We start from the raw sequence: 24,020 nt of genomic DNA on the forward strand, positions 1-24,020 counted from the left end.
TTGCAAGCCTGATGGCGGGAGACAAGGAAATCTGGACACTGCTGGCGTGCTGGGACAGACGCAGCAGCCCCTCGCGGGTTAGTGACCGTGTGCTGGTCCCAGACTCTGGGGACCCTGGTCTGTTTCACGACTGCAGTTCCCACAGCGCACACACCCCCTGCAGCGAGCACCACTGTCTCCTGAGGATGCCAAGGGGTTCCTTCATTCAATCATTTAACAGTGGCTACATCAGATAACCCGAATGATCTGGGATTATAACTGATGCCATTATAATGTTCCCCAAAGTTTTCCTTCAGGCCCTTCAACTTTGGTTACCTATCCTACTCGTGGGCTGATGAGACTCACAATGACAAAAGGCACTTAGAGACAACAAAAGATACTAGCAGGACAAGCTGACAACAACTGATTAAGAGTGCTTCTTTTGACAGCTTGGTTAATAGCCAAGTGCTTTTTGCATTCAGATGAGATGATGAAATTAATCCCATTAATTTCTTTTTCTTTCTTTTTTTTTTTTTTTTCTGTAACGAGCACTAGACTTCCCAGGCCCTCTGTTTCCTGAGTGAGTCTGAGAATCTTCTCTTGGCCTTGGTCTGAGGGTGGCTCCAGGAAGTCCCAGGAGTGGGCGAAAGGGTCTCAGAGGAGCCACATACGATGCGGATTTTGGCTGTGGGTCATGTCAACTCCCAGCCCTAAGGACAAAACTGGGCAGAAGTTTGGCATACATCTTGTGATCTTGTAAACTTGGCATACACCAACCGACCCGACTTGGTTTGTATTCCAAGGGTTTCTCACTGATACAAGTAAATCTCCAGTAGAAATTATTCTGATTCAGGAACTTTTAGAAGTTTCTTTTCAAGGTACACGAAAATCAAAATCTTTGCCTTCAAGTTCTCATCGCCCGTACTGTCCCTGCCCTGGTCCAAACCAGCCCCGTCACTGGCCTGCCGTAGCGGGCCAGCCTCCTCGCCAGGCTCTGACCGTAACGGCTGGCCCCCTTCACGCTGCACACAGCATGGATGTCACACCCCTAAAGCCTCAGGATCACACCACTCCCGTGCCCATGCTGTGCCGTGGCTTCCCTCCCCGCAGGCTACAGCCAGGGCCCGTGGACAAAGAGCTACTAACCCATGCCCGGGGCTGCCATTAGAATCCTGGAGATGACGACTTGCGTGATGGCTTGTTTTGCAGCGTTGGCTGACTCACCCAAGCGGTTCCCATTCTCATCTGTGACGGGAATGCCAACTTTGAGCTCCCTGCCGAGCAAAACGCAGGCAAAGAAGTTCACAGAGGCCCTTGTGAGATAGCTGGAAACGGCGCTGTGCTACGGAACATCAAGTCCACACTGAATCCAAATGCCCACCTGAGTGTCATTTTTGGCACGAACAGGTCTATTTTTATTTTTTAAAGATTTTATTTCTATGAGAGAAAGAGAGAACGAGCAGTGGGGAGGGGCAGAGGGAGAGAAAGAAGCAGACTCCCTGCTGAGCATGGGGCTGAACGCAGGACTCGATCCCAGGACCCTCTCCCTTTGCCCCTCCCCCTGCTCACTGTCATTCTTGCTTTCTCTCATATAAATAAGTAAATAAAATCTTAAAAAAAGAAAAGTAAAACAACATTAGTAAACTCCATGGGAAAAAAGTGTTGCATTTTTAATAACAATGTAATTCAAAGGGTGAACATGCTAACTTAAAGGTAAGGCTAATTTCTATGCTCACATGCAAATCTCAGCAGCTTTCCAAATGAGAGACAATTATAAAGCACGGCATTAGTGAGTAGACTCACCACACTGACATGGGAATCACTAGTCTACGGCACCGCTGGATAGTTAACTTCGGCCACTAGCACTAAAATTTTAGCTCCTATTTTACCCTGTTCTTCATTATCCACTCCAAAATGCTTTTTCTTGTTCTTTCTTCCCTTTTAATTTCTGCCAGTTCTATAAAATACTTCCAAAAATACAGATTAATATTATTTTAAACCCATTAAGACAGTTCTGGGGTGGGGGGGCAGCCTATTTTAGAGAACAGACTTTCTGTGCATGCGCCTTCTTTGCCTAGCTCTAAAACAACCAAATGTTAGTTTGAAATATGTGTTTTAAACTTTTTATTACACAGAAGTAGAGAGAGTATTCTAACCCCCCACATACTCATTAGCCTACTTCAGTAATTAGCAACTCATGGCTAAGCTTGTTTCATTAACGGAGCCATCCTTGTGTCCACGACAGATTACTTGGAAACAAACCTGAGGTCCCATGTAATTCCATCCATAAATATTAAAACGAATTGTTAAAAGTTTCAACAAAACGAATTATTACCAGACTGTACTGTCAAGCACCAGTCCTTTCTAAGACTGCATATGAATCTTACCTTTGCCTCATTAATGGGATATTAATGCAATTAGCAGCAGCCACGGCAGCAAAGGGAACAAAACGTCCTATGAGTGGTGAGACATGCTGCGGAAAAAAAAAAATCCCAAACGCATTATCTTACTTTGCCCGTGTGACTGAATGCAAATACTTACTTCTCCTTGAAAGCTTGCTAAAAACACAGTCTTATTTGTGTGGCAACTCAGGCCAGGAGTACTTTCAAAACTCGTTTCCTGGGGGTGTTTGTGTATTCCCAGCACGGATGCACTGGGACAAGGCCTGCTTCCCAGACATTTGCCGGATCAGCCTGGTTGATGGACCGGGGGGCTTTGGAGTCACGGGGTCATGAGTTCAGGCGCTGGCATCTCCACCTTTCCAGAGGTGTGGGTGCGGGCACACTCCTCAGCACACAGCCTCTAGTGGGCAGTTAGGGTTGGGGGGCACTGGGCACGTAAGACGCAGTGCCAGGGATGGACCAGGGGCTTGGCAGAGGTGGCTGGTGACAGCCCTTCTGAGACCCCACTGAGATAGGCAGGCAAAGATAATGATGGTAACAAGAAAGTCCCAGGACTTGAACTATTTTGAGAAATAATGGAGAGACCTGGCGGCAGTCGCGTAAGAACAAAGGAAGAAGAAGCCTTACTGGGGTAATAAAAATCCGAGTACCTTGGTTAATGCATTAAGTCCTAGAGCTGTTGCCACAGCACCAGTTGTCGCGGAAACGTAAGCTGTTCCCAACTCACTGCAAAGAAAGGATAGGGCATGAAAAATGAGTGCACGTCAGGAAACTCGGGTTCAACACTTTCTGAGAAAACGAGGGGACAATGTGAAAGGGCACGATTTAGAAAGAAGAGCCCACAAACAATCCTCATTATCACTCTACAAACAGACAAACGCAGACCAGAAGCAAGCAGCCCCCGGAAGAGTGGCCTTTCATGTGGACAAGCCGACCAGCACCTTCAGCCCCGGATGTAGGGAGTTCGTACTGGGGGGCACTGAGGGGCTGCGAGTGTGCAGGGAACGGCATCTTGGCCGAAGTGCGGACAGCGTATCTGCCTAAATTAAAAGTACTTCTCAAAATATAAACACACATACTGGCATAAAACTGCCACACTGCTGTTCTTAAAACTGTAACTCACTGTATTGAAATCCTATAAGTCCCATCTGCAACAGGCAGTTAAGCACAGCTGTTTTCTCTTATTTTAAATACAGTTTTAGGGGAACCTGGGTGGCTCAGTCAGTTAAGCATCTGACTCTGGGTTTTAGCTCAGGTCGTGATCTCAGGGTCGTGAGATCGAGGCCCGCATTGGGTTCTGTGCTGGGCGTGGAGTCTGCTTAAGGTTCTGTATCCCTCTCCCTGTCTCTCCCCCCACCGCTGGTGTGCTCTCTCTCAAAAGATAAATAAATTATTACAAATAAATAAATAAGTGTTAATTCAAAAGGTTGGAAGAAATGAAGGTGTGCTAAACACTGTTGGTGACAGATTTCCACAGACTTTGTTCCATATGGTGACAAGAGAAGGCTATGGACTGTCAGAAGCCAACTAAAGTGACACAAAAGAAAACACTCTGAAGTGCTCTCCAAGTTGAGCTAAAAGTTTTGGCTCGCTAATCTCTTAAGCCTGCTTAAAACTTTTTTTTTTTTTTTTTTTTTTTTTACAGGAGGCAACATTTTAAACCTATTACCTTCTGTTTGGCTCTATAGATGGCTTATTTAAAGACAAATCCTAAATAAAAGTCCCCTTGGTTTCTGCAGAGATCACACTCTGGACGCCGCTACTTTCGATGGTGTTATCTGGCCACAGGCTCGGGGTAGACGGGGGTACAGCCTATCACCCGCCACAGGCTGGCCCTCGACTGCCCGCCCTGTGTCCTGCCTGAGGGTGTGCCCACCAGCATCCCTAACAGCACGAATGATGTCTGAGAAGGCAGGCTGGACAAGACGGTCATCCTGATGGGGAGGCAGGAGGAGAAAGCCTACTGGAAAATATGCCCCATGATATTCTGAACAATACCAACAGTCTACACACCACTGACCCCGATGCACACTGGGGTAGTACGGAGAACGATTAAGTCTCAGGGTCTTACTTTACAGTGAGGGGAGCGTCTCCACTTCTGTTGGTGTAATTGACCACGGCGTTGAAGGACTGGTTGATCCACTGCCAGAACAGCACCGCCGGCGTGGTCCTAAAACAGAGCGATCCATCACACACCGGCCATCGCCTGTGACCTAGCCGCTGGGCGGAACAGAAAATGTGAACACCAGTAACCACAGAGGAGATGGACTGCAGAAGGAGAATGCTAGGTCAGAGACCGTGCGTCCTGCGTCGAAGGCTTTGGACCTGAGTGGTGGGGCAGACGGGCGCCCTCTGATTCTCAGCCTCCTTCTTTGGCTCTGGGTAACCCCAAGCTCAATGGGCTACAGTAAGGATCAAGTCATCCTCCTTAAACCTGATCTTAAATCTGCAGACAGCCTGGCATACAGCAGACACTCAACGCCCCTTCTCTTGGGGAGAAAAGCCAGCTGTTTGTAGGTGAAGGAGCCCTGCTCCCTCCTCACAGCACGTGAGAGCCTGAATGTCTTCGTCTACGGCTACGGCTTTGACTATGTACGGCTACGGCTATGGCTACGGCTATCCATCTCATTTTCTCTCAGGTGTTAAGAGTTAGGGAAAAAAGGGGCGCCTGGGTGGCTCGGTGGATTAGGGCCTCTGCCTTCGGCTCGGGTCGTGATCCCGGGGTCCTGGGATCAGGCCCCGCGACGGGCTCTCTGCTCAGCTGGGGGCCTGCTCTCTCTGCCTGCCTCTCTCCTACTTGTGATCTCTGTCTGTCGAGTGAATAAATAAAATCTTAAAAAAAAAAAAAAAACAGTTAGGGAAAAAATTCAGTCTCCTTTTGAATGAGAGAGAGAATACTATTTATTTAGCACCGGGAAAAGTTAAGGCCACCCCCTCAAGCTATGACATTTACACAAAATGGAACTCAGCGTGGAATGACATTTATTTCAATAAAACTATTTACATACAAAAATGTACTTTAGCTTCTGAGTATAAAGTGAACGGTTGTTACATTTCCATAACTTACCTATAAAATGTCATCATACAACCTGTGATGGTCATGTTCATTGGAACCTGAGCTGACATTCTTCCTATCAAAATCATCTTTTCACCCGTGTCAGGATGAAAAGCTGAATCATAGATGTACTTGGCTCTCCATAATTCATTTTCTGTAAGACCTGGAGGAATAATTCCTTGCCTAGGGAAACAAGAAGTAACAAGAAGGACAGAAAATAATAAGAAGAATAAAAAAACTTGTTCATTTCCAATAGCTCACCAGTGCTCTAGAGACATGTCGCTAGAAAGTTTCTAAGTTTACCCTTACCTAAAACAACTGTGCCTGTGGTGAAATTTTAGTAACACAAAGGAAAGTAAACACAATGAACATTTCAAACCCATGTATCTCAAATGGTCTGTAATTTTTAAAAACAAAAACTTATTTTGTATCTTAAAGTATTCAACTCTGAAATATCCTTGTTTTAAATGACATATTTAAAAATGTATTTTGAACTTTGCAAATTCTATAATATTTTCAACCAATTAGAAAAAAGCTGTGGCAATCAAGAACATCAATTAATTTTTATACCTACAGTCTGAAACCCTAGATTAGAAGGGCTCATTGTTTTATCCTGTTATCAAAGAAACACACATTCATTGCTAAAAACTTAGAAAATACAGACATTCATTAGTGCAATTAAAACACTGAAGCCCTTGATTACTCATGTCCACTGATACTGTTTTGTGAAGACACAGCCACGGTCTTGCAGATCTGTCTATGCGCCCTCAGGATCTCTATGAACACCATACCTGTTGCTTTAGGACCACCTTTTTAAAATGAATAGTATTTTGTAAACGCTTTTCTGTATCTTTAGAGCTTCTTCTCTATCACCTGTACTGGGTTGAATAGTGTCCCCCCAAATTCATATTCACCCAGAACCTCAGAATGTGACCTTATTTGGAACCAGGGTCTTTGTGGATGTAATAGTTAAAATGAGGTCATGCTGATAAGGGAGGGCGGTAAATCCGATGACCAGTGCCCTTGAATGCCAGCCACATGCAGACAAAGAAGGTCCTGTGATTTCGGAGGCAGAGATTGGAATAATGTGGCTCCAAATCAAGGGACATCAAGGCATCCCTCGGGCCACCAGAAGCTGGAAGAGGGGAGGAGAGATTCTCCTGTAGAGCCTTCAGAGGGCAGTGACTCTCCCAACACCGTGGTTTCCGACTTTAGCCTCCAGAACTGCAACAGAATAAATTTCCGCTGTCTGAAGCCACTCTGTCGGTGGTAATTGGTTACAGCCGCATTAGAAAACTAACACATCGTCCTTTTAAATGCTCCAGTCTTCCGCCACAGGATTCTAATAGTGGATTATCCCAATCCCTACTGCGGGGCACTTTAATTGCTTCTAATCTTTTCCATTTGTAAAGGATGAGGAAGTCAATCTCCTTAATAAATCTCTCCTCTGCATCTAAGATTAATCAGAAACAAATGCTGAGCCCAAAGTTATGTAAAATTTTGAGGCGGTGAATACTTTTTTGTCCTTCTTCTTTACTTGAGTATGTCTGTTGATCCTGGGGGGCGGGGGCAGCACCCTCACTGCTAAAGAGGCTCTCGGCTCTCCTGTAAACTTGACCCAACTTGACCCGCTGTAGGCCAATCTTGTTAGCTGTGTTATCTGCTCCCCTGAACATTTTTATCTTGATGTAGTCAGGCAGGAACAAACGCAGTCTTTGCCTAGAAAGGGCTGACCTGCTTCAGGGTTATACAAATATTCACCTCTACGTCTTGTACTTTCGTAACAGGGTTTTTTGTTTCATTTTTTAAAAATTGTCACTGAGGTTTTTAATTTATTTGGAATTTATTTTAAGATATGAAAATGTTGAACTTGCTTAACTTGACTTTACCATTGGCTGCTCTGCCACCCTAACACCCAGATTGAAATGCTATAGTCATCATCAGTTGAGATCCTGTGAATGCTGGGCTTGGTGTTGGGGCTTTCTATAGAGTTCCCACTATCTTTACCCCATGGGGCCCATGCCTACCTTCCCACTGACAATATATTCTATGCCTAGTAGAACAGCAGTCTCTCCTTTCAAAAGTGCCTAAGTTATGCTCATTCTTGGGGCATCTGGGTGGCTCAGTTGGTTAAGCAACTGCCTTTGGCTCAGGTCATGATCTCAGGGTCCTGGGAATGAGCCCTTGTCAGGCTCCTTACTCAGCAGGGAGCCTGCTTCTCCCTCTCCCTCTGCCTGCTACTCTGCTTGCTTGTGCTCGCTCTCTCTCTGTCAAATAAATAAATAAAATTAAAAAAAAAAAAAGCTAACCTAAGTTATGCTCATTCTTTTTTCGGACAATGCTTGGAATTATTCTCTCAATTTTATAGGTGAGCACAATTGTATTTGGACTGAAACTGTACTGATTTGGAGAGAATTTGGAGAGAACTTTCCATCCAGACTTACTGCCTGTTTCTCCAGTTACCAAAAGCTTCTTTTAATGACCACCCCCAACTTGTTCTGGAACTGCTTCACACTTCTGGGCAAATGTATTCCCAGATATTTTATATATAGGTATATGTATATTTTTGGTCTTATGGATGGTATTAACATAATATTGTCTAATTGATTACTGCTGATATACAGGAAACTGTTGACTTTTTGTGTAGCCTACTTGTTGTATTCTCTTATTTGTTCCATTGGGTTTTTTTAGTTAATTGGTGAGAAAACCATCATTTGCCAAAAAAGAGACAAAGAAAGAATCGGCTCATGCTTTCAAGATTTGTACATCTTCTTTAGTCTGTCTTTGTTTTTTTTTTTTTAAGTTTATTTATTTAAGCAATGTCTACACTCAACATGCAGCTCAAATTCAGGATCCCATGCACCACTGATAAATCAGTCAGGCCCCCCTCTTACCTCTTTTTTAGGTCTTTCTGAATTGGTTAGAGCTCCCAGAACAATGTTATATAATAAAGATAAAGGTATCCCTGACTTGCTCCCGACTTTAAAGGGACTGCCTCGTAGAGCAAGATTTTTAGGGGAGTGTTATAAGGTGTTACGGGAAAGAAAAAAGGCCCATGTTCAAGTTTGGGAAAACAGACTAATGGCTTTATTTATTCTAATACTTCTTGGAATTTTTTGAAGTCATTGGGGTGTGACATCCTTAAGAATGAGATATAGGGGTGCCTGGCTGGTTCAGTCAGTGAGGCACGCAACTCTTGATCTCAGAGTTTTAAGTTTGAGCCCCATGTTGGCTGTGGAGATTATGTAAAAATAAAATCTTAAGAAAAAAAAGAGAATGGGCTGTAAACTTTTCCAAATTTGACTATGGAAGCCACTTTCTCTCCTTTCCTTCCTCCTTCCCCTCCTTTCCTCCCTCCCTCCCTTCCTTTCTATCTTTCTCTGTCTTTCTGCCTTTCTTTCTTTCTTTCTCTCCCTCTCTGGTGTTGGGGGGAAATATTCCACAGCACTGCTTTCCTGCAGAACTGTCTGGGACGTTCAGCTCTACTCTTCCATTATTTGGTGTGACGCTGGCTGCTAATGTGGGTGTGTATTCTTTACCATATTAAAGAAATACAGTACATTATTCCTAGCTGATCAATTATTTTCTGAGAAACACATGGATCATTTAACCTTCTTTCAGGCATCTATCAAGACGTGACTTTCTTGCTTCAAGGTGAGAAATTACACTGACAGATGTCCTAAAATGAATCAACTTTTTATTCCTGAAATAAATCCTACTTGTTCATACTTTCATGAAAGGCTGGATTTGATGTGCTCATATTTTATTTTGGATTTTTACATTATTAATTTGCAAGATGGGCCACTGTACTCTTTCAGTGTACTTCTGTCATTTATAGTATCAGTGTTTTGCAAATGAATTGGGAAGCATCTCCTTTTTCAAAAAATTAAATCGGCTTTACCGAGGTATAATTTAAATGCAGTAAAAGTCACCCATTTTAAGTGCATGACTTGGTAAGTTCTGGAAAAGGTAGAGTGGTGTAGCCACCTCCAGGGTCATGGTATGGAATATTTTCATCTCCCCAAAAGCAGGCTCCTCTGGAGGCTTTCCCCCCTTTCTTGGAAACCCCTAATCTCCTTCCACCTTCCCATCTATTATCGGGAACTGACAAACTATATAGCCCATGGCCTGTTTCTGAATGGCTTGTGTGCTAAGAATGGTTTTTACACTTTTAGGGGGTTGTAAAAACAAGCAAAAACAACAAGGATATGCACGAGAGAATATATGGCCTGCAAAACTGAGAACAGCGCCCCCTGGCCCTCTACGGGGAAAGCATGCCAACCTCTGCTCTCCCCCACTGGAGGAGTGTCTCGGGTTTACTCTCCACGTCTTTCTTGCTCCTTTTTCACGGAGCCAGCAGTGCCTCCCACTGCCCCTGTTTTGCTCTCACAGTGTTAGCTTCTTTGCAATGCTTTTACGTCTTCTTTTCAACTCCTCTGTCTTTTCTTCTGCACCTCTCTGCTTTATGGCTTTTGTTCCAGATTCACAGAACACCTCCTTTCCCGAATTCCTGACGTGTGCTTATGCTCTTCCTCTGTCCGTTGTTGGGTACTTTGGCATAAGGTTCCAAGATGTTCTGCCGCTCGGCTCTTTTCTCTTGATGCACTGGTACGGACTAAGATCTGGCCAGCCTCAGTGTCTGATGACGAACTCTGCAGACCGCCCTGCTTCCTTCCCTGACCACCCACGTGACCATCAAACACCCACTTGTGGGTGCCGCTCACAGCACGTCTGGGTGGCGTAGCGCCCGCTGCTCCAGATCTCAGCTTCTGGCTGACTCACCCTAGAGCAGGCGTCTGTAAATTGCTGTCTGTGGCCTGTCTGCCTCACCTGCTAAGAGTGGCTTTTAATTTTTTAAAAGATTGTATTTTTAAAAATATAAAATTTAAAAAAACGCCCAAAACAAAAATAAAAAACTGAGAAAACTATGGGGCAGAAACTCTCTGTGGCCCACAAAGCCTACCATATTTCTCATGTGGTCTTTTATGGAGACAGTTGTGACTGCTGCCTTGTTAGAGCACCGCTCTTCTCTGACGTCATGACTGGCTCTTTGAATCCATGAACCGCAGCTCAAACCTACAAACCCGCTACAGCATCTTTGCATCTGAGTCCCTCCCGGCAAGGTTCGTTCACTGAGGCTTAATTTCAGAAGCAACCAACCTACTCTAATTCTGACCACCTGCTTTCTGCATGGTGCTATCTCCATCTGGGGACAGAAGGATGCACGCGGAAGGGGTGGGCTATGGATACAGGGATGTACTAGAGAGTAGGAGGCAGAGTGCTGGGAAAGGGGACCTCACAGATCGGTACCTAGGAGTTGGAGGGATGGCTGTCTTATTTTCAGGTCACTGTGAACCCTGGATATCTGCACTAAGGCTCAGCCTCCGGGGACAAAACATGTCTTCCTATTTCCTCTTTTTTGGGGGGTGGTAAAGATGATTCCATTGCAAAAAAAAAAAAAAAGAAAAGTTGTAAAATCACTAAGTGAAGATTTAAAAGACAACAGGCTAACATGATGACCTATTACCGTATTAATCAAAAAAGCATAGTCATGAAGGTTACCTGTAATCATGCACTATTTTTCTTGCATTCTCTAGTTGTTCGTTGGTTAACAGAATATTCCTGGGATCTGTTACAGTGAAGAAATGATTGGCTCGTCCAACAAAGGTGCTTTGATCCCATCGAGGTTCCTTGATGTTAATGTTCGGTGGAAGTTCTCCAGACATCGTCCTGGACTCTAGAGGGTCAAAAAGACAAATCTACTTAAGACTTAACAGTGTTGCTACCCATTTTAGAAACTCTATAGTCACATTAATTTCCAGATAAAGACTTATGTACATTCCTCTTTATAAAAAATAACTTTGCTATAAGTGGCAGAAAGACAATCTAAATCCACAGCTTCCTTTGTCCATATATCCCAATGGATTGTAACCAAATTTCAATAATTTCCCACATACTTCTCCTGATAGATACATAGTATTTAATCATTCTTTAACTTTTGGGAGCCTAGAAATACTCTAGAAAAAGTAGAAATAGAAAAAGTTAAAAATAACATCAGTAGTAACAGGGTTTAAAGTTTGAAATCCCTTTTCTGGGCATAACAACCAATGCCAAGCTACTACTCCATTCTGCTCTACTAAATTTGTTACTTCTACTGGTAGAAGTGACTAATTATGCAAAAAGGGTTACATGCTAAAAATTCTACAATTAGAAAAAGACTCAGATTCAGTCGGCCTGTTCAGCATATAAACCACCAATCAAAAATGCAAAGTTATGTCCCTCAATCTAACAGGGAGAAGGTGGGAAAAACACATTCGGACAAGCCCATGAATACAAGTAACACTGTAGCCTATCATCTCCCTCATATAATGCCTATTTTACAGGTAGGAACCATCACTATTTTCCCAAAAGTAACTAATTTCTTTCTCTGAGTGATACACACTTATTTTTAGAACTGCACTGTATTATTGTAATGCATGTTTATTGTAATGCTCTGAATAATATGTTTATTGTAGAAAATATAGAATAAAGAAACAGAATCTTTGATAAGTTAGCCACACTGAGATAACCGTCCTTTATGTTTTGGTGATTCCTTGCAGACATTTTTTATACATAGCATCTAAATAAAAAAATAAAGTTGATATCATACTCTGTATTTTAATTTCCTGATTTTTTTTTTTTTTGGCGCTTACTTCATGTTCATGATCATTTCCCATGGCACTAAATATTCATTTTAGGTATATAACAACAACTTTAATGTATAAATTATTTTTAGTTTTTCACCATGATAAATAATGTATCCTTGTCTATGATCTTTTCCCTCAAAGCTGGTGATCTCCTCAGACCAGATCTCTCGGTGTGACATTAAGGAGACTGAAGGACCGAATCCCTATGAAGGCTTCACACCACTGCTTTTCTTTTGTTATTGCTGCTTCCCTTCCCTGCGTTTCTAACATCAGTTCAAATAGCAGCTGTCTTTTCCAGGTCATTTTCCACTAAGTTATTTTTTAGCGCTTCTCAAGTTCTTAGGCACCTTATGATGCCACGTGCAGATGCTAAGCACTTTGGTCATTTATACTTCATCAAAATCTCAAACTAATACGTCTCCTAGCCCACTGGGTCAAAATCGAGCATGTAAAGACAACAGGTGGGAGGAATCCAGTGCCCGTGAGACAGCTGGTGAGTGAGATTGAGAAAGTAAAAATCGGCCCTGCTACTTGCAAAGCCAGCTGGAACAATAAGCACAAAGTCAGGTGCAAGGTTACTGGGTAGTCGTACTTCTCCCAAGGTCACAGCTATGAAGTGTCCTAACACTGCCCTTCTTTGAATGACTACGGCTTTCTGATCTCACCGAGACATCGTTTCTTCTATAATCCCACACTGTTAGGAACTTTGCTACTTGAAATGGAAACAGAAAGAATGAAACATCCGACACTGGACAATGAAAAGGAGTCTGGATTTCCTGCGTAGGTGTGGAGTCTCAGATGAGGGAGTTTCTGGACGTGGCATTCCACATTTCTCTTAACTTTGTATTTTCCAAGGAAATAGGGCGGTGGGGCCACGTCAGCCTAGACCTTAACACCCAGCCCTGGTCTGAGCCAATCAGAATAGGACTTCACTAAACGTCGCTGAAAGTCCACCGCTCTCCAAGATGCTCCAAAAGCTCTAGCTCCTCCCTTGTTGGTGAGACACACTCCGTTCCTCTGGTGTCTGGTCTCTCTCGAAGTAGGAAGGCAGTGAGCGTGACTCTGTCGGCCTACAGGTTTGTTCCCGTTGGGCTCTGGCTGACTGAGCTGTGGTGACAGAAACATCTAAATCTCAAATTAGGACACATCCCCATCATGGGCAGGAAGCCCAGGGATGCAAGAAATATAATGGACTTCAGAGAGCTGTGCCATCGTATGAGAAATGTCTAAACTTTGTATTAATATATCACATGTGTTATTTATAAAACATGCAATAAAGCAAAACAAAAACTCCAGTTCACATCCAGGAGAGCAGCAGCAGTTTTCAGAGGTGTCTGCAGAGACCCGGCGCCTTGCTGAGATGCCTCAGTGCCCCCCAGGCATGGAGGGGATTCAGCGGGTGGGGTTACAGCAAAGGAGGCTGACAACGAGTGACCAGCGGGAGAAAAAGCAAGGAGAGCATGGTGTCCTGCAAGACTGTCTCCCCTAGTCCAACTGGCCCAAAGGAAGAACACCTTGGTAGGTGGCGACACCCTCTGGTGGGATGATGAGGAGAGGAGCATACAACCCTGAGGGGCCAGTCTACGGGCGGGGGACACTGCAGAGATGGTCGTCTTTGCAAGTTCTAAGAATTCTGAGCCATGAGGGCAGCAAGCAGGGAGAGACTGCACACACACATCAAACGTCCTCCCTGGGTAACTGTTCATCCCTGCAAAGATAGTTACTATCTCCCGCCTTGAGATTCGGATTCCGCAGGCCCAGCGTGAGGCCGGGCGTGGGACTGTGCTGGCGCTCTGGCCCGGCCCTCCAACAGTCTGGGCACCAGGCTGTGGCCATACATGCAGCTGGGGCGGCTTCCTTCCCGGCGTTTCTCGTTGCTGCCTATGCCGTCCCTCAGCCCTGAGCCATCGCCGCGTTCCCTGGAGGACATCTGATACAGACGGCTCTCATAAAACCGAAGGATAGGTACTCTTTCTCCCCTGCAAGTACAACCCTCCCCATTACTATTTGTCCTTTATGCCTAACATACATCATCTAACAAACCATAACAAACCATCTCCAATTTCTGAAATAGAAAGCAACATTTAGGTCAAGTTGCCACAAACGTCATCTGGGTTTAAAACCTGGTTACTTTATAAAATCAAAACATCCTAATTGCACAAGAGCTGGATAGGATCTTTAAAAAGACCCACGGTTTTTATCTGTACCATACAGATGAGAAAACGGAGGCCCGGGAGGAGGGGTGCAGGGAGGGGGAGATTACCTGCCCAGGTTGCGTGAGTGGTGCCAGTGGCATTAGAAGAACCGCGGGTCCAGAGCAGGACTGCACTACTGGGCACGGGTGTGCCCGCTCCCTCCTTCTCCTCTACCACTCTCTGTTAGCTATGTTCCCCTCCAAGTGTACCAATTAGTGCCTGCACAGAACCGGTCTCTTTGAGGCCCTCCTTTTTCCTCTAAAGGCAAGCATTCCTACTGATGCCGTGAAGTTCTGCACGACACGGAGCCTGGGGTGACTCGGGAGCACGTGAGCAAGAGGGCTGTGAAGGTCTCACGGGGTCTTTCTTTAACAGGCAAAAAAAAAGGGGGAGAGGTGGGGAAAGGGACTTCAGCATGTCTGGAGTTTGTGTTACAGGCGAGGAACTGGGCTAGATGTTTGTCTGAGAGTACAAGCCATTACTACGTGCCTGTGGCAGAACATTCCATCTCAGCTCTCAACGACAGTGGGCCCTATGAACACTATCCACATTTCATGGCAGAGGAAGGTCAGAATCCGAGATCTTGTTCCCAAGGAACCCTTACCTACCCAGCAAGAGAGGAAGGAGGCTGAACTTTGGACTCCAGGCCACGCCCACCCAAACCCCAACATTAAAAGCATGTAGCAATGGGCCTTGTATGCCCCTTCCCCAAGATGTGCGCATCCTAGCCCCACACACTGTGACTATGTTACCTTCTGTGGTAAAGGGACTTTGCTGGTGTTATTAAGTTACAGATCTTGAGACTGGGGAACTAGCTTGGCTTATTCAGGTGGGCCTGATGTGATCACAAGAGCCCTAGCCAGAGAAAGAGGAGGGCAAGAGAGGCAGAGTCGGAGGAACAGCAGTGAGACGAGCAGAGATTGGGGTGATGTAGGGCGGTAAGCCAAGGAATGTGGGCAGACTCTCGAAGCTGGAAAAGGCAAAGAGCCTCCAGAAGTCACGCAGACTCATTTTTGACTTCCGGCCTCCAGAACTGTAAGATGATGTGCTATTTTACAACCACTAACTTTGTGGTTATTTGTTATAGCAGCAATAGGAAACTAATACAGCACTATTTTCCCTACTTAGAAAGGATTTCACATAGCACTATATACTGGCATAAGAATACCAGCTAGCCTCGATAAACTGTCTCTGCCCCTACGAATTGCAAAAAACATAAAAAAGCCTAATTAGGGGATTCCATATTAACATTCTTACAAGGACAGCTGATCTCAACTCACATAAAATTTTAATTATTAACTGCAACTCCCATGTTTCAATTAGACAAACCTTTTCATGCATGAACCTTCAAGCACAATTCACTTTCTCAACTCTAAATAAATCAACCAGTTTCTGTAATCAAGAGTCGTCTTTTCATTTTTTTTTCCTTTTAAAGATCTGTGTCCTGGGGCGCCTGGGTGGCTCAGTGAGTTAAGGCCTTTGCTCTCAGCTCAGGTCATGATCCCCGGGTCCTGGGATCGAGCCCCGCATCAGGCTCTCTGCTTGGCAAGGAGCCTGCTTTCCTTCCTCTCTCTCTGCCTCTCTGCCTACTTGTGATCTCTGTCAAATAAATTAATAAAGTTAAAAAAAAAATCTGTGTCCTATTCCACATTAAACTGTGGGGCCAGGAGTGGTCCCCCCATGGCTCTGGGGCAGTCGTTTACCCCCTGGCTCCCCTGCCCCAGGCCTGGGCACTCTGAGGGCCAAGCAATAGCTCTTGGTGCATTGAGTCAGGGTGCTGGGGGAGGGGGCACTGAGGTGCTGCTGGGGACCCCTCTCATCAGCACCCCAGAAGTGCTGCATTTTGTACCTGGGCCTCTGATGCTGCAACCACCTCCAGGGGAAATGTGTCTGCATTGGGACTTTGCCACCACATGGCAGGGGGTCCCTTGAACATGCCCCCTTTCCATCCACTGGCTGGGCCAAGGGTGTCACTGCTTGGTCAAACCACCGTTTCCTGGGCGCCCACTGGCTGGTGGGCAGCACTGGTCCCCGCACACTGAGGGCAGCTGTTTGGGTCAGAGGGTGGGGGATGCCAAAGCCACCTCGGGCACCTCTGTGGGGAGGAAGCCAAGTCCCCTGGAGTGGGATAGAAAGGAACCAGTGTGGTTTCCTGGCAGTCTGGTTCAGCCGGGCACAGCCATTTGGAGGTTCAAGGTTCCTGGGCTTTGCTCCTTCGCCCTCCCTACCCAGGGTGAACCTGGTCAAAGATCAGACACCTTCGTGGGGAGTTGTTCTCAAACACAGCTGAGCACATGGTTCTGGCAGCTTTATAACAGGTACTCAGCAACTAGGAATTTCTGCAGAGAACACTGGATGAAGTCATTATGTTGTACAACTTTATGATGATATCGGGGACAGCAGGAATGAGCAAGAACCAGTATGGCTCAAAAGAAGGTTTCAGAGAGGGGTGCCTGGGTGGCTCAGTCGGTTAATTTCGGCTCATGTCATGATCTCAGGGTGGTGAGATGGAGCCCCTGTGTTGGGCTCTGTGCTGGGTGTGGAGTCTGCTTAAGATTCTCTCCCTCCCACTCCCTCTGCCCCTCCCGTCGCTCATGGTCTCTTCTCCCCCCTCCCCAAACAAACAAACAAAAAGTCTCAGAGAAGAACATATATACCTTTGGATTGCAGCAGTAGCCTGGGTAAGGAAAAACGCCATACCTTAAAGGGACAGACTGCACAGGACACCAAGGAACGTGCTCAAGAATGTGTGAGTTGACTGGCTTTATCACAGCAGAAGCAAGTGAAAGATGCCACATCGAGAATCAGAAGACACCAGTGGGGAGGCTGCTCCCTTTGTGTGTCTACCTGAGGCTTCGACCTTTGTGTGCAACTGCGGAATGGTCTTCAGGAATTCGGAGAGGCCACAAAGAGAGAGACAGGGGGGGCGGAATGTCACAGCCACCGGGAGGGGGGGCGGGGCACTCAGTGAAGAACTTGCCCAGCAGGAACTTACGAGCCAGTTACCAGCGGGTTTGATAACTGCAGACGGTCAACAGCCAAATGTGATGGTTTACACCACATCATCTTGGCACATGTCTGACGTTCAACAGATTCAGCTTTCACGACCCGAACGGGTGGAATAGGGGAGCTGAGGGAGACAGAGCCTGTTAAGAGTCCAGAACAGAGACCTGACGGGGAGATGGCTGCTAAAGGGGACCTCCTTGTATGGCTTACACGGCTGTAAGGAGCCTCCTGAAGTTTCACCAGCTGAGCTGTTAATTCGGACGTAAGAATCTTTTCCATGAGTAATTTTAAAGAAAAAATTGTATTTTAAAGGTATTAAAATATTCTTTGTAGGAGAAAAAAAAACAGGGAGCTTTTAAAAAGTTTTCTGTGGTTGACTGACATCACTTAGCTATCAGAAGACAGTCAAGACTTTATCACTTAAAGACAAAATCACTTACAATGAACTCAGGATGTGGTTATCTGGGACCATTAACCATTAGAGGATTAGACTGCATTTAAATGAGTCATTTCTAAAGAGATTATTTTACATATTATATATGTTGATTCACTAATTGACCCCAGAAAGGGGACAGAAATAATCTCTTAGGAGGAAAATAACTTAAAATTCAATCTCCTGGCTAAGGTTTTACAGAAATATAGTCTCAGGGAGCCTCATTAAAATAAATTTCTCCAGGTCTTTATATTCATTCATTCATTCACTGAGGGCATCTCTTGTACCCAGCACTGACTTGATCCTGGGTTTGTCAAGACCCCACACACAGTAAACCATAAGTTGAAAAAAAAAAAAACATTTTAATGAATGCAACCTAAATTTCCCCAGAAAAACTTGGAGACATGCTTCACACATAGAGCTTACTGGGTATGGCCATCACTTAACTCTGCTGATGAAGGCTTCAACTGAGTTACCAGATCACTAATCTTGCTGAATGACTCCTGTATCCAAATCTATACACTTTTCAAAATAACCATTATTTCAACGGAGTAAGCCTGCTCTGAAATCCGTTAATAGCCAAGTCACAGAGTTTATAAGCTATTTTCTTTTTTTTAAGGTTTTATTTTTAGGGGCATTTGGATGGTTCAGTTGGTTGAGCAACTGCTCTCAGCTCTGGTCATGATCCCGGGGTCCTGGGATTGAGCCCTGTGTCAGGCTCCCTGCTGAGCAGCATCTCCCTCTCCCCGCTGCTCCCCTCTGCTTGTTCGCTCTCTCTCTCTTTCAAATAAGTAAATAAAATCTTTTTTTTTTTTTTTAAAGATTTATTTTTAGAGAGAGAGAGAGAGACATAGCAGGCGTGTGGGGGGAGGGGCAAAGGGAGAGATACTCCCAAGCGACTCCACGCTGAGTGCAGAGCTGAACTTGGGGCAAATCTCGTGAGCCGGAGATCATGACCTGAGTTGAAACCATGAGTTGGCCTCTCAACCAACTGCACCACCATGTACTCCAAGTTTATAAACTTTTAAAGCCCAAATGAGTGCCATGACAAATACCTTCCACTTATAAGGCATGACCTATTATAGGCCAGCTGGCAATGTTAATGAACTCCATCATTCCCCAAGGCATTATTTAAACTACATCACAATCTTCATGAACAGTTCTGGGAGGGCATTTCTGCCTCCCTGGTAGGTTAGATGTCACACCGTCAGCACACAGCTCTGCAAGGGTGAAGACCACCTGCTCGTTCCTAGGCCCAGGCCCACCTCCCACTGCACATACGCCTCATGGCTGGTCAAGTCTGCACCAGCAAGGCAATGGTGATCCGTTTCGTTTCCAGATAAGTTCACTGAACGAGCTGGTGAGCTGAGCTTGTGTTCCTGGCTCCAAGCTGGACTATAACTGGGGATCCCTGGGCGGAGGGAAGGCGGGAAGCAGTGTGTACTGGTCAGGCGACTGTGTCTGTGGAGACAGCAGACCCGAGCTCACATCCCAGCTCCAGCGATGATGCCGTGGCCTCGCACACATGAGCCCACTGCTCCAAGTTTCTGGATCTTTATCATCAAAATCAGGATACTACTTCATAATAACCACTAATTTAATAACCATACGAGAGCTTTCCTTGTATTATCATCTCATCCAACCCTCACAACAGTTCAGTTTCCAGGGGTGGGTAGTGAACTTGCTCGAGTGAGGAAAGGCGCTAGTGTGTGAACCCAAGTTGTCTGGCTCCAGAACCCGGCTCGCTGGGGAAGCAGTTGTGGCCAGGGAAGTATTTCCCTGGAGAGTCTGATTCAGTAGAGCTGTGGTGAGGCTTAGGAGTTAGATTTTTAAGAAGTACACCGGCGGTATCCTCTGATTAGGTAAATTTGGGAAAATTATGCTGGAAAGAACATAAAAATAATACACAAAAAATGACCCAATGCCCGACCGGTTGAGGGAAGACCCTGAGCCTCTTGCAGGACTAGCGTGGACGTTTAGATGACTTCCTGGCTGGTGGCTTGGCCTGTTCTTTCTGGCAGATTCCTGCTGAGGCTCACTCCCTGCCCTGTGGCCTGGTCCTCTGAGCACCTTACCCCGACAACCTTTGGAATCAGAACTGGACTGGACCAAGCACAGTGTGGACTGGAGTCCTGATCTGTCACTTCCTTTTGAGCCATGTCACCGGGTGAGTCACTTCCCATCTCTGAGCCTCAGTATTTTTATCTACAAGATGGAGGAAAGAGTCGGCTCACAGAGTTGGTAGGATTAGTAAGCTGAGGTGTACCAGACGGCTTTTAAACCTTTATTAACTGTCAAATGCTAAACAAAGGCAGGGCACATGTCTAACAAGCCAGTCTCCCAGGAGTAGGAGCTCTGTCCTCACTGGCTGAAGTCCTGCCCATACATGCAGTCTCTGCTGGTGGGGGTGGTGGTGATGGGGTTGTGGGAGCAAAGGACTGGAGCTTGGCTACCTGAAGAAGATGATGAGAAATGTCTAACAAAAATCACTTTTCTCCAAGATAAACTATTTTCCGACCTTCAGCAACATGCCACGAAAATGCTTAAATTGGCAAAAAATTTTTCTTCCAAAATTCTGCAGGTAACAAGTTAGCAGAGAATGTGTTTTTCATCAGGGACTTACTAACAAAGACCTTTAAACCTGGCTAAAAATTAATAATGGAAATTACATTATTAAACTGGAAACTTGCTGGTGACTAACACAACTCTAAAAGAGGCTTGAAAGAGGTAAGAAAGCCGGGTCGCCCTGGTCTGCTTACTTAGGGCTGGGCAGGTGCAAAACAGCCCGCCAAAGTCACTGTCTGGGGGACAGGACTGAGCACCCATTATGTGCCAAACACTAGACTTTTCAGGCATTATGAGATGTGAAATCCTTATTTCAGTCCTCTAAGAAAATGCCCCTTATTTGTTGAGCTGCTCAGAAAAATCAAGCATCACCCCCAAGATAGCAGAGCCCAGAAGTGCTGCTTGTTTGTCTTTCTGTCACACTTCTGACCCGTGGGAGGCCAGGGGTGATGTGGCTGGCAAGGGTAATCACCCTAACCAGAGGAGCCTAAAAAGCCCATTTACTAATTTATTTGGCTTTGGGCTGGTTGTCCACACACCCCATTCCTTTCTCATGGGTGTGGCCACACAGGAGATCAAATTATAGACCAGAAGGCTGAATCCTGGGTAAAGAACAAGACTCCTTCAAAGTGAATTTCCACTCATCAGTGGCTTTCTGTTGCGCACTCTCCTCTATTCCAGGGGGCTTTTCTAGAATCAAGAAAACATGGAGAATTATTGCCTTCTACCTGTCTCCCTGCCAGCTTCCTCCTCACCCTGTCTCCCACCCCACAATGCAGATCCACTCTTGGATTAACTTGAGAGCATCCCGGGGACAGTGCAATCATCAGCCATATTCCAGGCCTTAAGATCAACTTTGGGCGTGGGTTTCTTAATCACTTACTTAGGATGGGTGAAGTTCTCATCCATTTTTAAAAAAATTCTACTGGGTTTTACTTGAGATGGTGGCATCAGCCTCTAAAAATGTTAAAATACTACCAAACTATAATATTTTGGATGCATTCAGTTGAGTATTTATTTTACTACCCACCTGAAAGAGTCAAATCAGGTTACATATAATGTCTCTGAAAGCATGGGACAAAGTAATAGCTAACTAAAAACTTGGTAACTTTGAACTTTGTATGTTTACGCATAGGTCTGAATCTTATTCTAACTTAACAACTTTTCACATGGTAGCTAAGTCAGCTTTTTTATGACTTATTGCTACTGATTTCTTACCTTTAACCTCATGACTATACTCCAATTAAATACATCTGACTATACTCCACCTATGACTATACTCCAATTAAATACATCTGACCACTGCTTGCACAGTAGGACAGATGTAGATGCCATATTTTATTCTAAGGTATTCTGGACAGCAAAAAGTTTGGATGATGGACAGCCTCTAAGCTTTCTCCCCAGGAAGTAAAGAAGGGGTGGGGGATGGATGCTTCCTCCCAGGTGGCACCCCTCTCTACCCATCCACATGAGATTTCATAAGACTTCTACAGAGTATTAAGAGCATTCTACATCTGACTGACCCTGAAGTTCAGCCAGCCTTTGCTATACGGGTTCCTCTCTGACAACTACAACCACAGATATGGCCCCTGTCCTGAAGGCCCATGGGCTTAAAACACCTTAAATGCATACTGGAGCAATGATAAATGATAAGGCCTAGGCTAGAGAGGAACAGATAGATCTTTCCTTCCAAATTCTTGTTTTGCAAGTTAGATACCTGCAGTCCTAAAGGGAGAAAGGACATACTTAGGTCACAGAACTTCTTTGTAGCCCCTCCATTCATCCTCCCCTTCTCTTCTTACACATCTTGTATGTCAAGTCTGGGTCCAGCACCGTAAGAGCCGCAAAGCCTCCTTATTTACTTACATACCCGGTTCCCACCTATTATATGCCTGGAAACTGAGGATGGACAATGGAAGAGAAAACCAAGAGGCACCCAAGTCAAACTCTAGAGGGCAAGGCAGAAGAAGGGATTATGAGTTTGAGAAAAGTACGAACAAAATGCAGTGGGGGTTCAGAAGGCAGTTGTCTATGAAGTGGTTAAGCGCCAGAGCTCTGAAGTCACTCAGAAGTAGGCATTTTCATTCAGGCACTCAACAAATATTCATTGAGGGTCTACCGGGTACAGGCAATTGCTGGATGCAGGGAGGGATAGGTGAGCAAGACAAAAATAGGCTCTGGTCACAAGATGAGAAAAAAAACAGCAAGGAAACACAGTTAATTTCAACTGATGACAGATGCTATTTAAGAAAAAAAACACAGGGGTAGCCTAACAAAAAACGCCTGCCTGAGGGCTCAGTTTTAGACAACACAGTCAAGGAAAAGCATCTTTGAGCAAGTAACTTTTAAGCTGAGACTTGGCCTTGCGTTACAGGCAGCCAACTGTGTGACCTTGTGCATGTTACTCAACCTCTCTGAGTACCACCAGCTTTTGTATTGAGATCATAAAAGCAAAACCCACAACCTCACAGGACTGGAAGAATGTAAAAGTCATGACCTAAGTCACCTGCATACACTTAGAGGAAGCCATGGTTGTCATTCTGGGAAGGTTAGAGACCTGTGACACGTGGGAAAGATCAAGAGAGCATGGAGAGATGCAAGGCCGGTCCAGGACCACTCTCACCTCTTTCCCGAAAGATTGCGGGTTCCAGGGCAGAGGCCAGGTGGTCTCCTCTCTGACCCCGGGGCCCAGCTGTGCGCCAGGAGGAGAAGCCAAGGGCTAGGAGTGTGGGGGCACGGGGGTCGGTAACACCCGGTCACCAGGCAACCCCTCGAGCCCGTAGCGCGGTGGCCTGTCCCCGCGGCAGCCATTTTGGGTGGCCTCACCGCGGGGTTTCGTCACGAGGCCGCCGGGCACAGCGTGGCAGGGCGCGTGCCGGCGTGGATGGGTGAGCCCCTTCCCATCCCGGGCGAGACGCACTCCATCACGTCGCTCAGGGGGACCTCAGGGGCAGGTCAGGCTGCTGCAGGCGGGGAAAGTACCAGGCAGCGGGAGGGCAGGGGTCCCTAAGGTGCAGGGACCACCCCCAACCCCCGGCCCCGGAATCGCCGGCACGGCGCAGGACCTCCCGCCTGGGGAAGTGGGGGGGGGGGTGTCTCCGCGCTGCAGGCCCGCGATCGCGCGCCCCCTCCCCGGCCCTCGCCCCTCCGCGGGGCTCCCTGCGCACTCGCCACCCAGCCCTGCCCGAGCCGCCGCCAGCCACTCACCGCTCCCCGCCGCCCGCGCTGCTTGCAGCACCCGAAAAGCGCCGCCTGCGCCGCCACCGGAAGCGCTTCTCCAGCCAGTGCGGCTCTGCGCGCCGCCGCCTCCCGGTGCGCGCCCTCAGAGCGCGTCCCCGTGCGCAGGGAGCGCGGCCGCGTGGAGCCCCGGACCCGCCCCGCGCCCAGCCGCGCTCTCCCCCGTGCCCGCGCTTTCGCTGCTGGCTCCTCCCCGCTTTCAGTCTACGCGGTCAGCTCCCAACTTCATCCTCGCAGCCTTGTCAGGCCCTCTCTGCTCAAGCCAGCGCCATTGCTTTCCGTTTGGGTTTCCCCGAGGGCACTGCGCCCTACTCGATCATTTCTTTATTGCCAGGATCTTGCAGAAAGTCCGCAGCCACCCATTCACTCACTCATTTGTTCATTTAAACCCGTGTTTCCCAGATTGTGGAGTGTGGCACCGCTGGTGCCACAAGGCAATTTTAGGCGCTTTAGCGTCACGAA

General features: G+C 46.3%; 1 protein-coding gene across 2 annotated transcripts in view; it reads right to left on the reverse strand.

Moving 5' to 3' along the window:
- Window positions 1–23,633, reverse strand: part of SFXN1 (sideroflexin 1) — a 36,580-nt gene extending 12,947 nt beyond the window's left edge. The window contains exons 1-7 of one of the 2 annotated variants that reach the window (XM_080803708.1): window positions 23,529–23,633; window positions 10,999–11,173; window positions 5,449–5,619; window positions 4,453–4,551; window positions 3,032–3,107; window positions 2,367–2,452; window positions 1,126–1,253 (exon numbers count right to left, since the gene is read on the reverse strand). In XM_080803708.1, coding sequence (XP_080659834.1) covers window positions 1,126–1,253; window positions 2,367–2,452; window positions 3,032–3,107; window positions 4,453–4,551; window positions 5,449–5,619; window positions 10,999–11,162 — 724 coding nt within the window. In that variant the 5' untranslated portion in view covers window positions 11,163–11,173; window positions 23,529–23,633. Of the gene's footprint in view, window positions 1–1,125; window positions 1,254–2,366; window positions 2,453–3,031; window positions 3,108–4,452; window positions 4,552–5,448; window positions 5,620–10,998; window positions 11,174–22,944; window positions 23,039–23,528 lie in introns of those variants that run through there. The other variant, XM_080803709.1, reaches the window with a different exon arrangement.
- Between the last annotated feature and the right edge of the window lie 387 nt (window positions 23,634–24,020).

This window comes from Martes martes, assembly GCF_963455335.1.
Source record: "Martes martes genome assembly, chromosome: 5".
NCBI classification, from domain to species: domain Eukaryota; kingdom Metazoa; phylum Chordata; class Mammalia; order Carnivora; family Mustelidae; genus Martes; species Martes martes.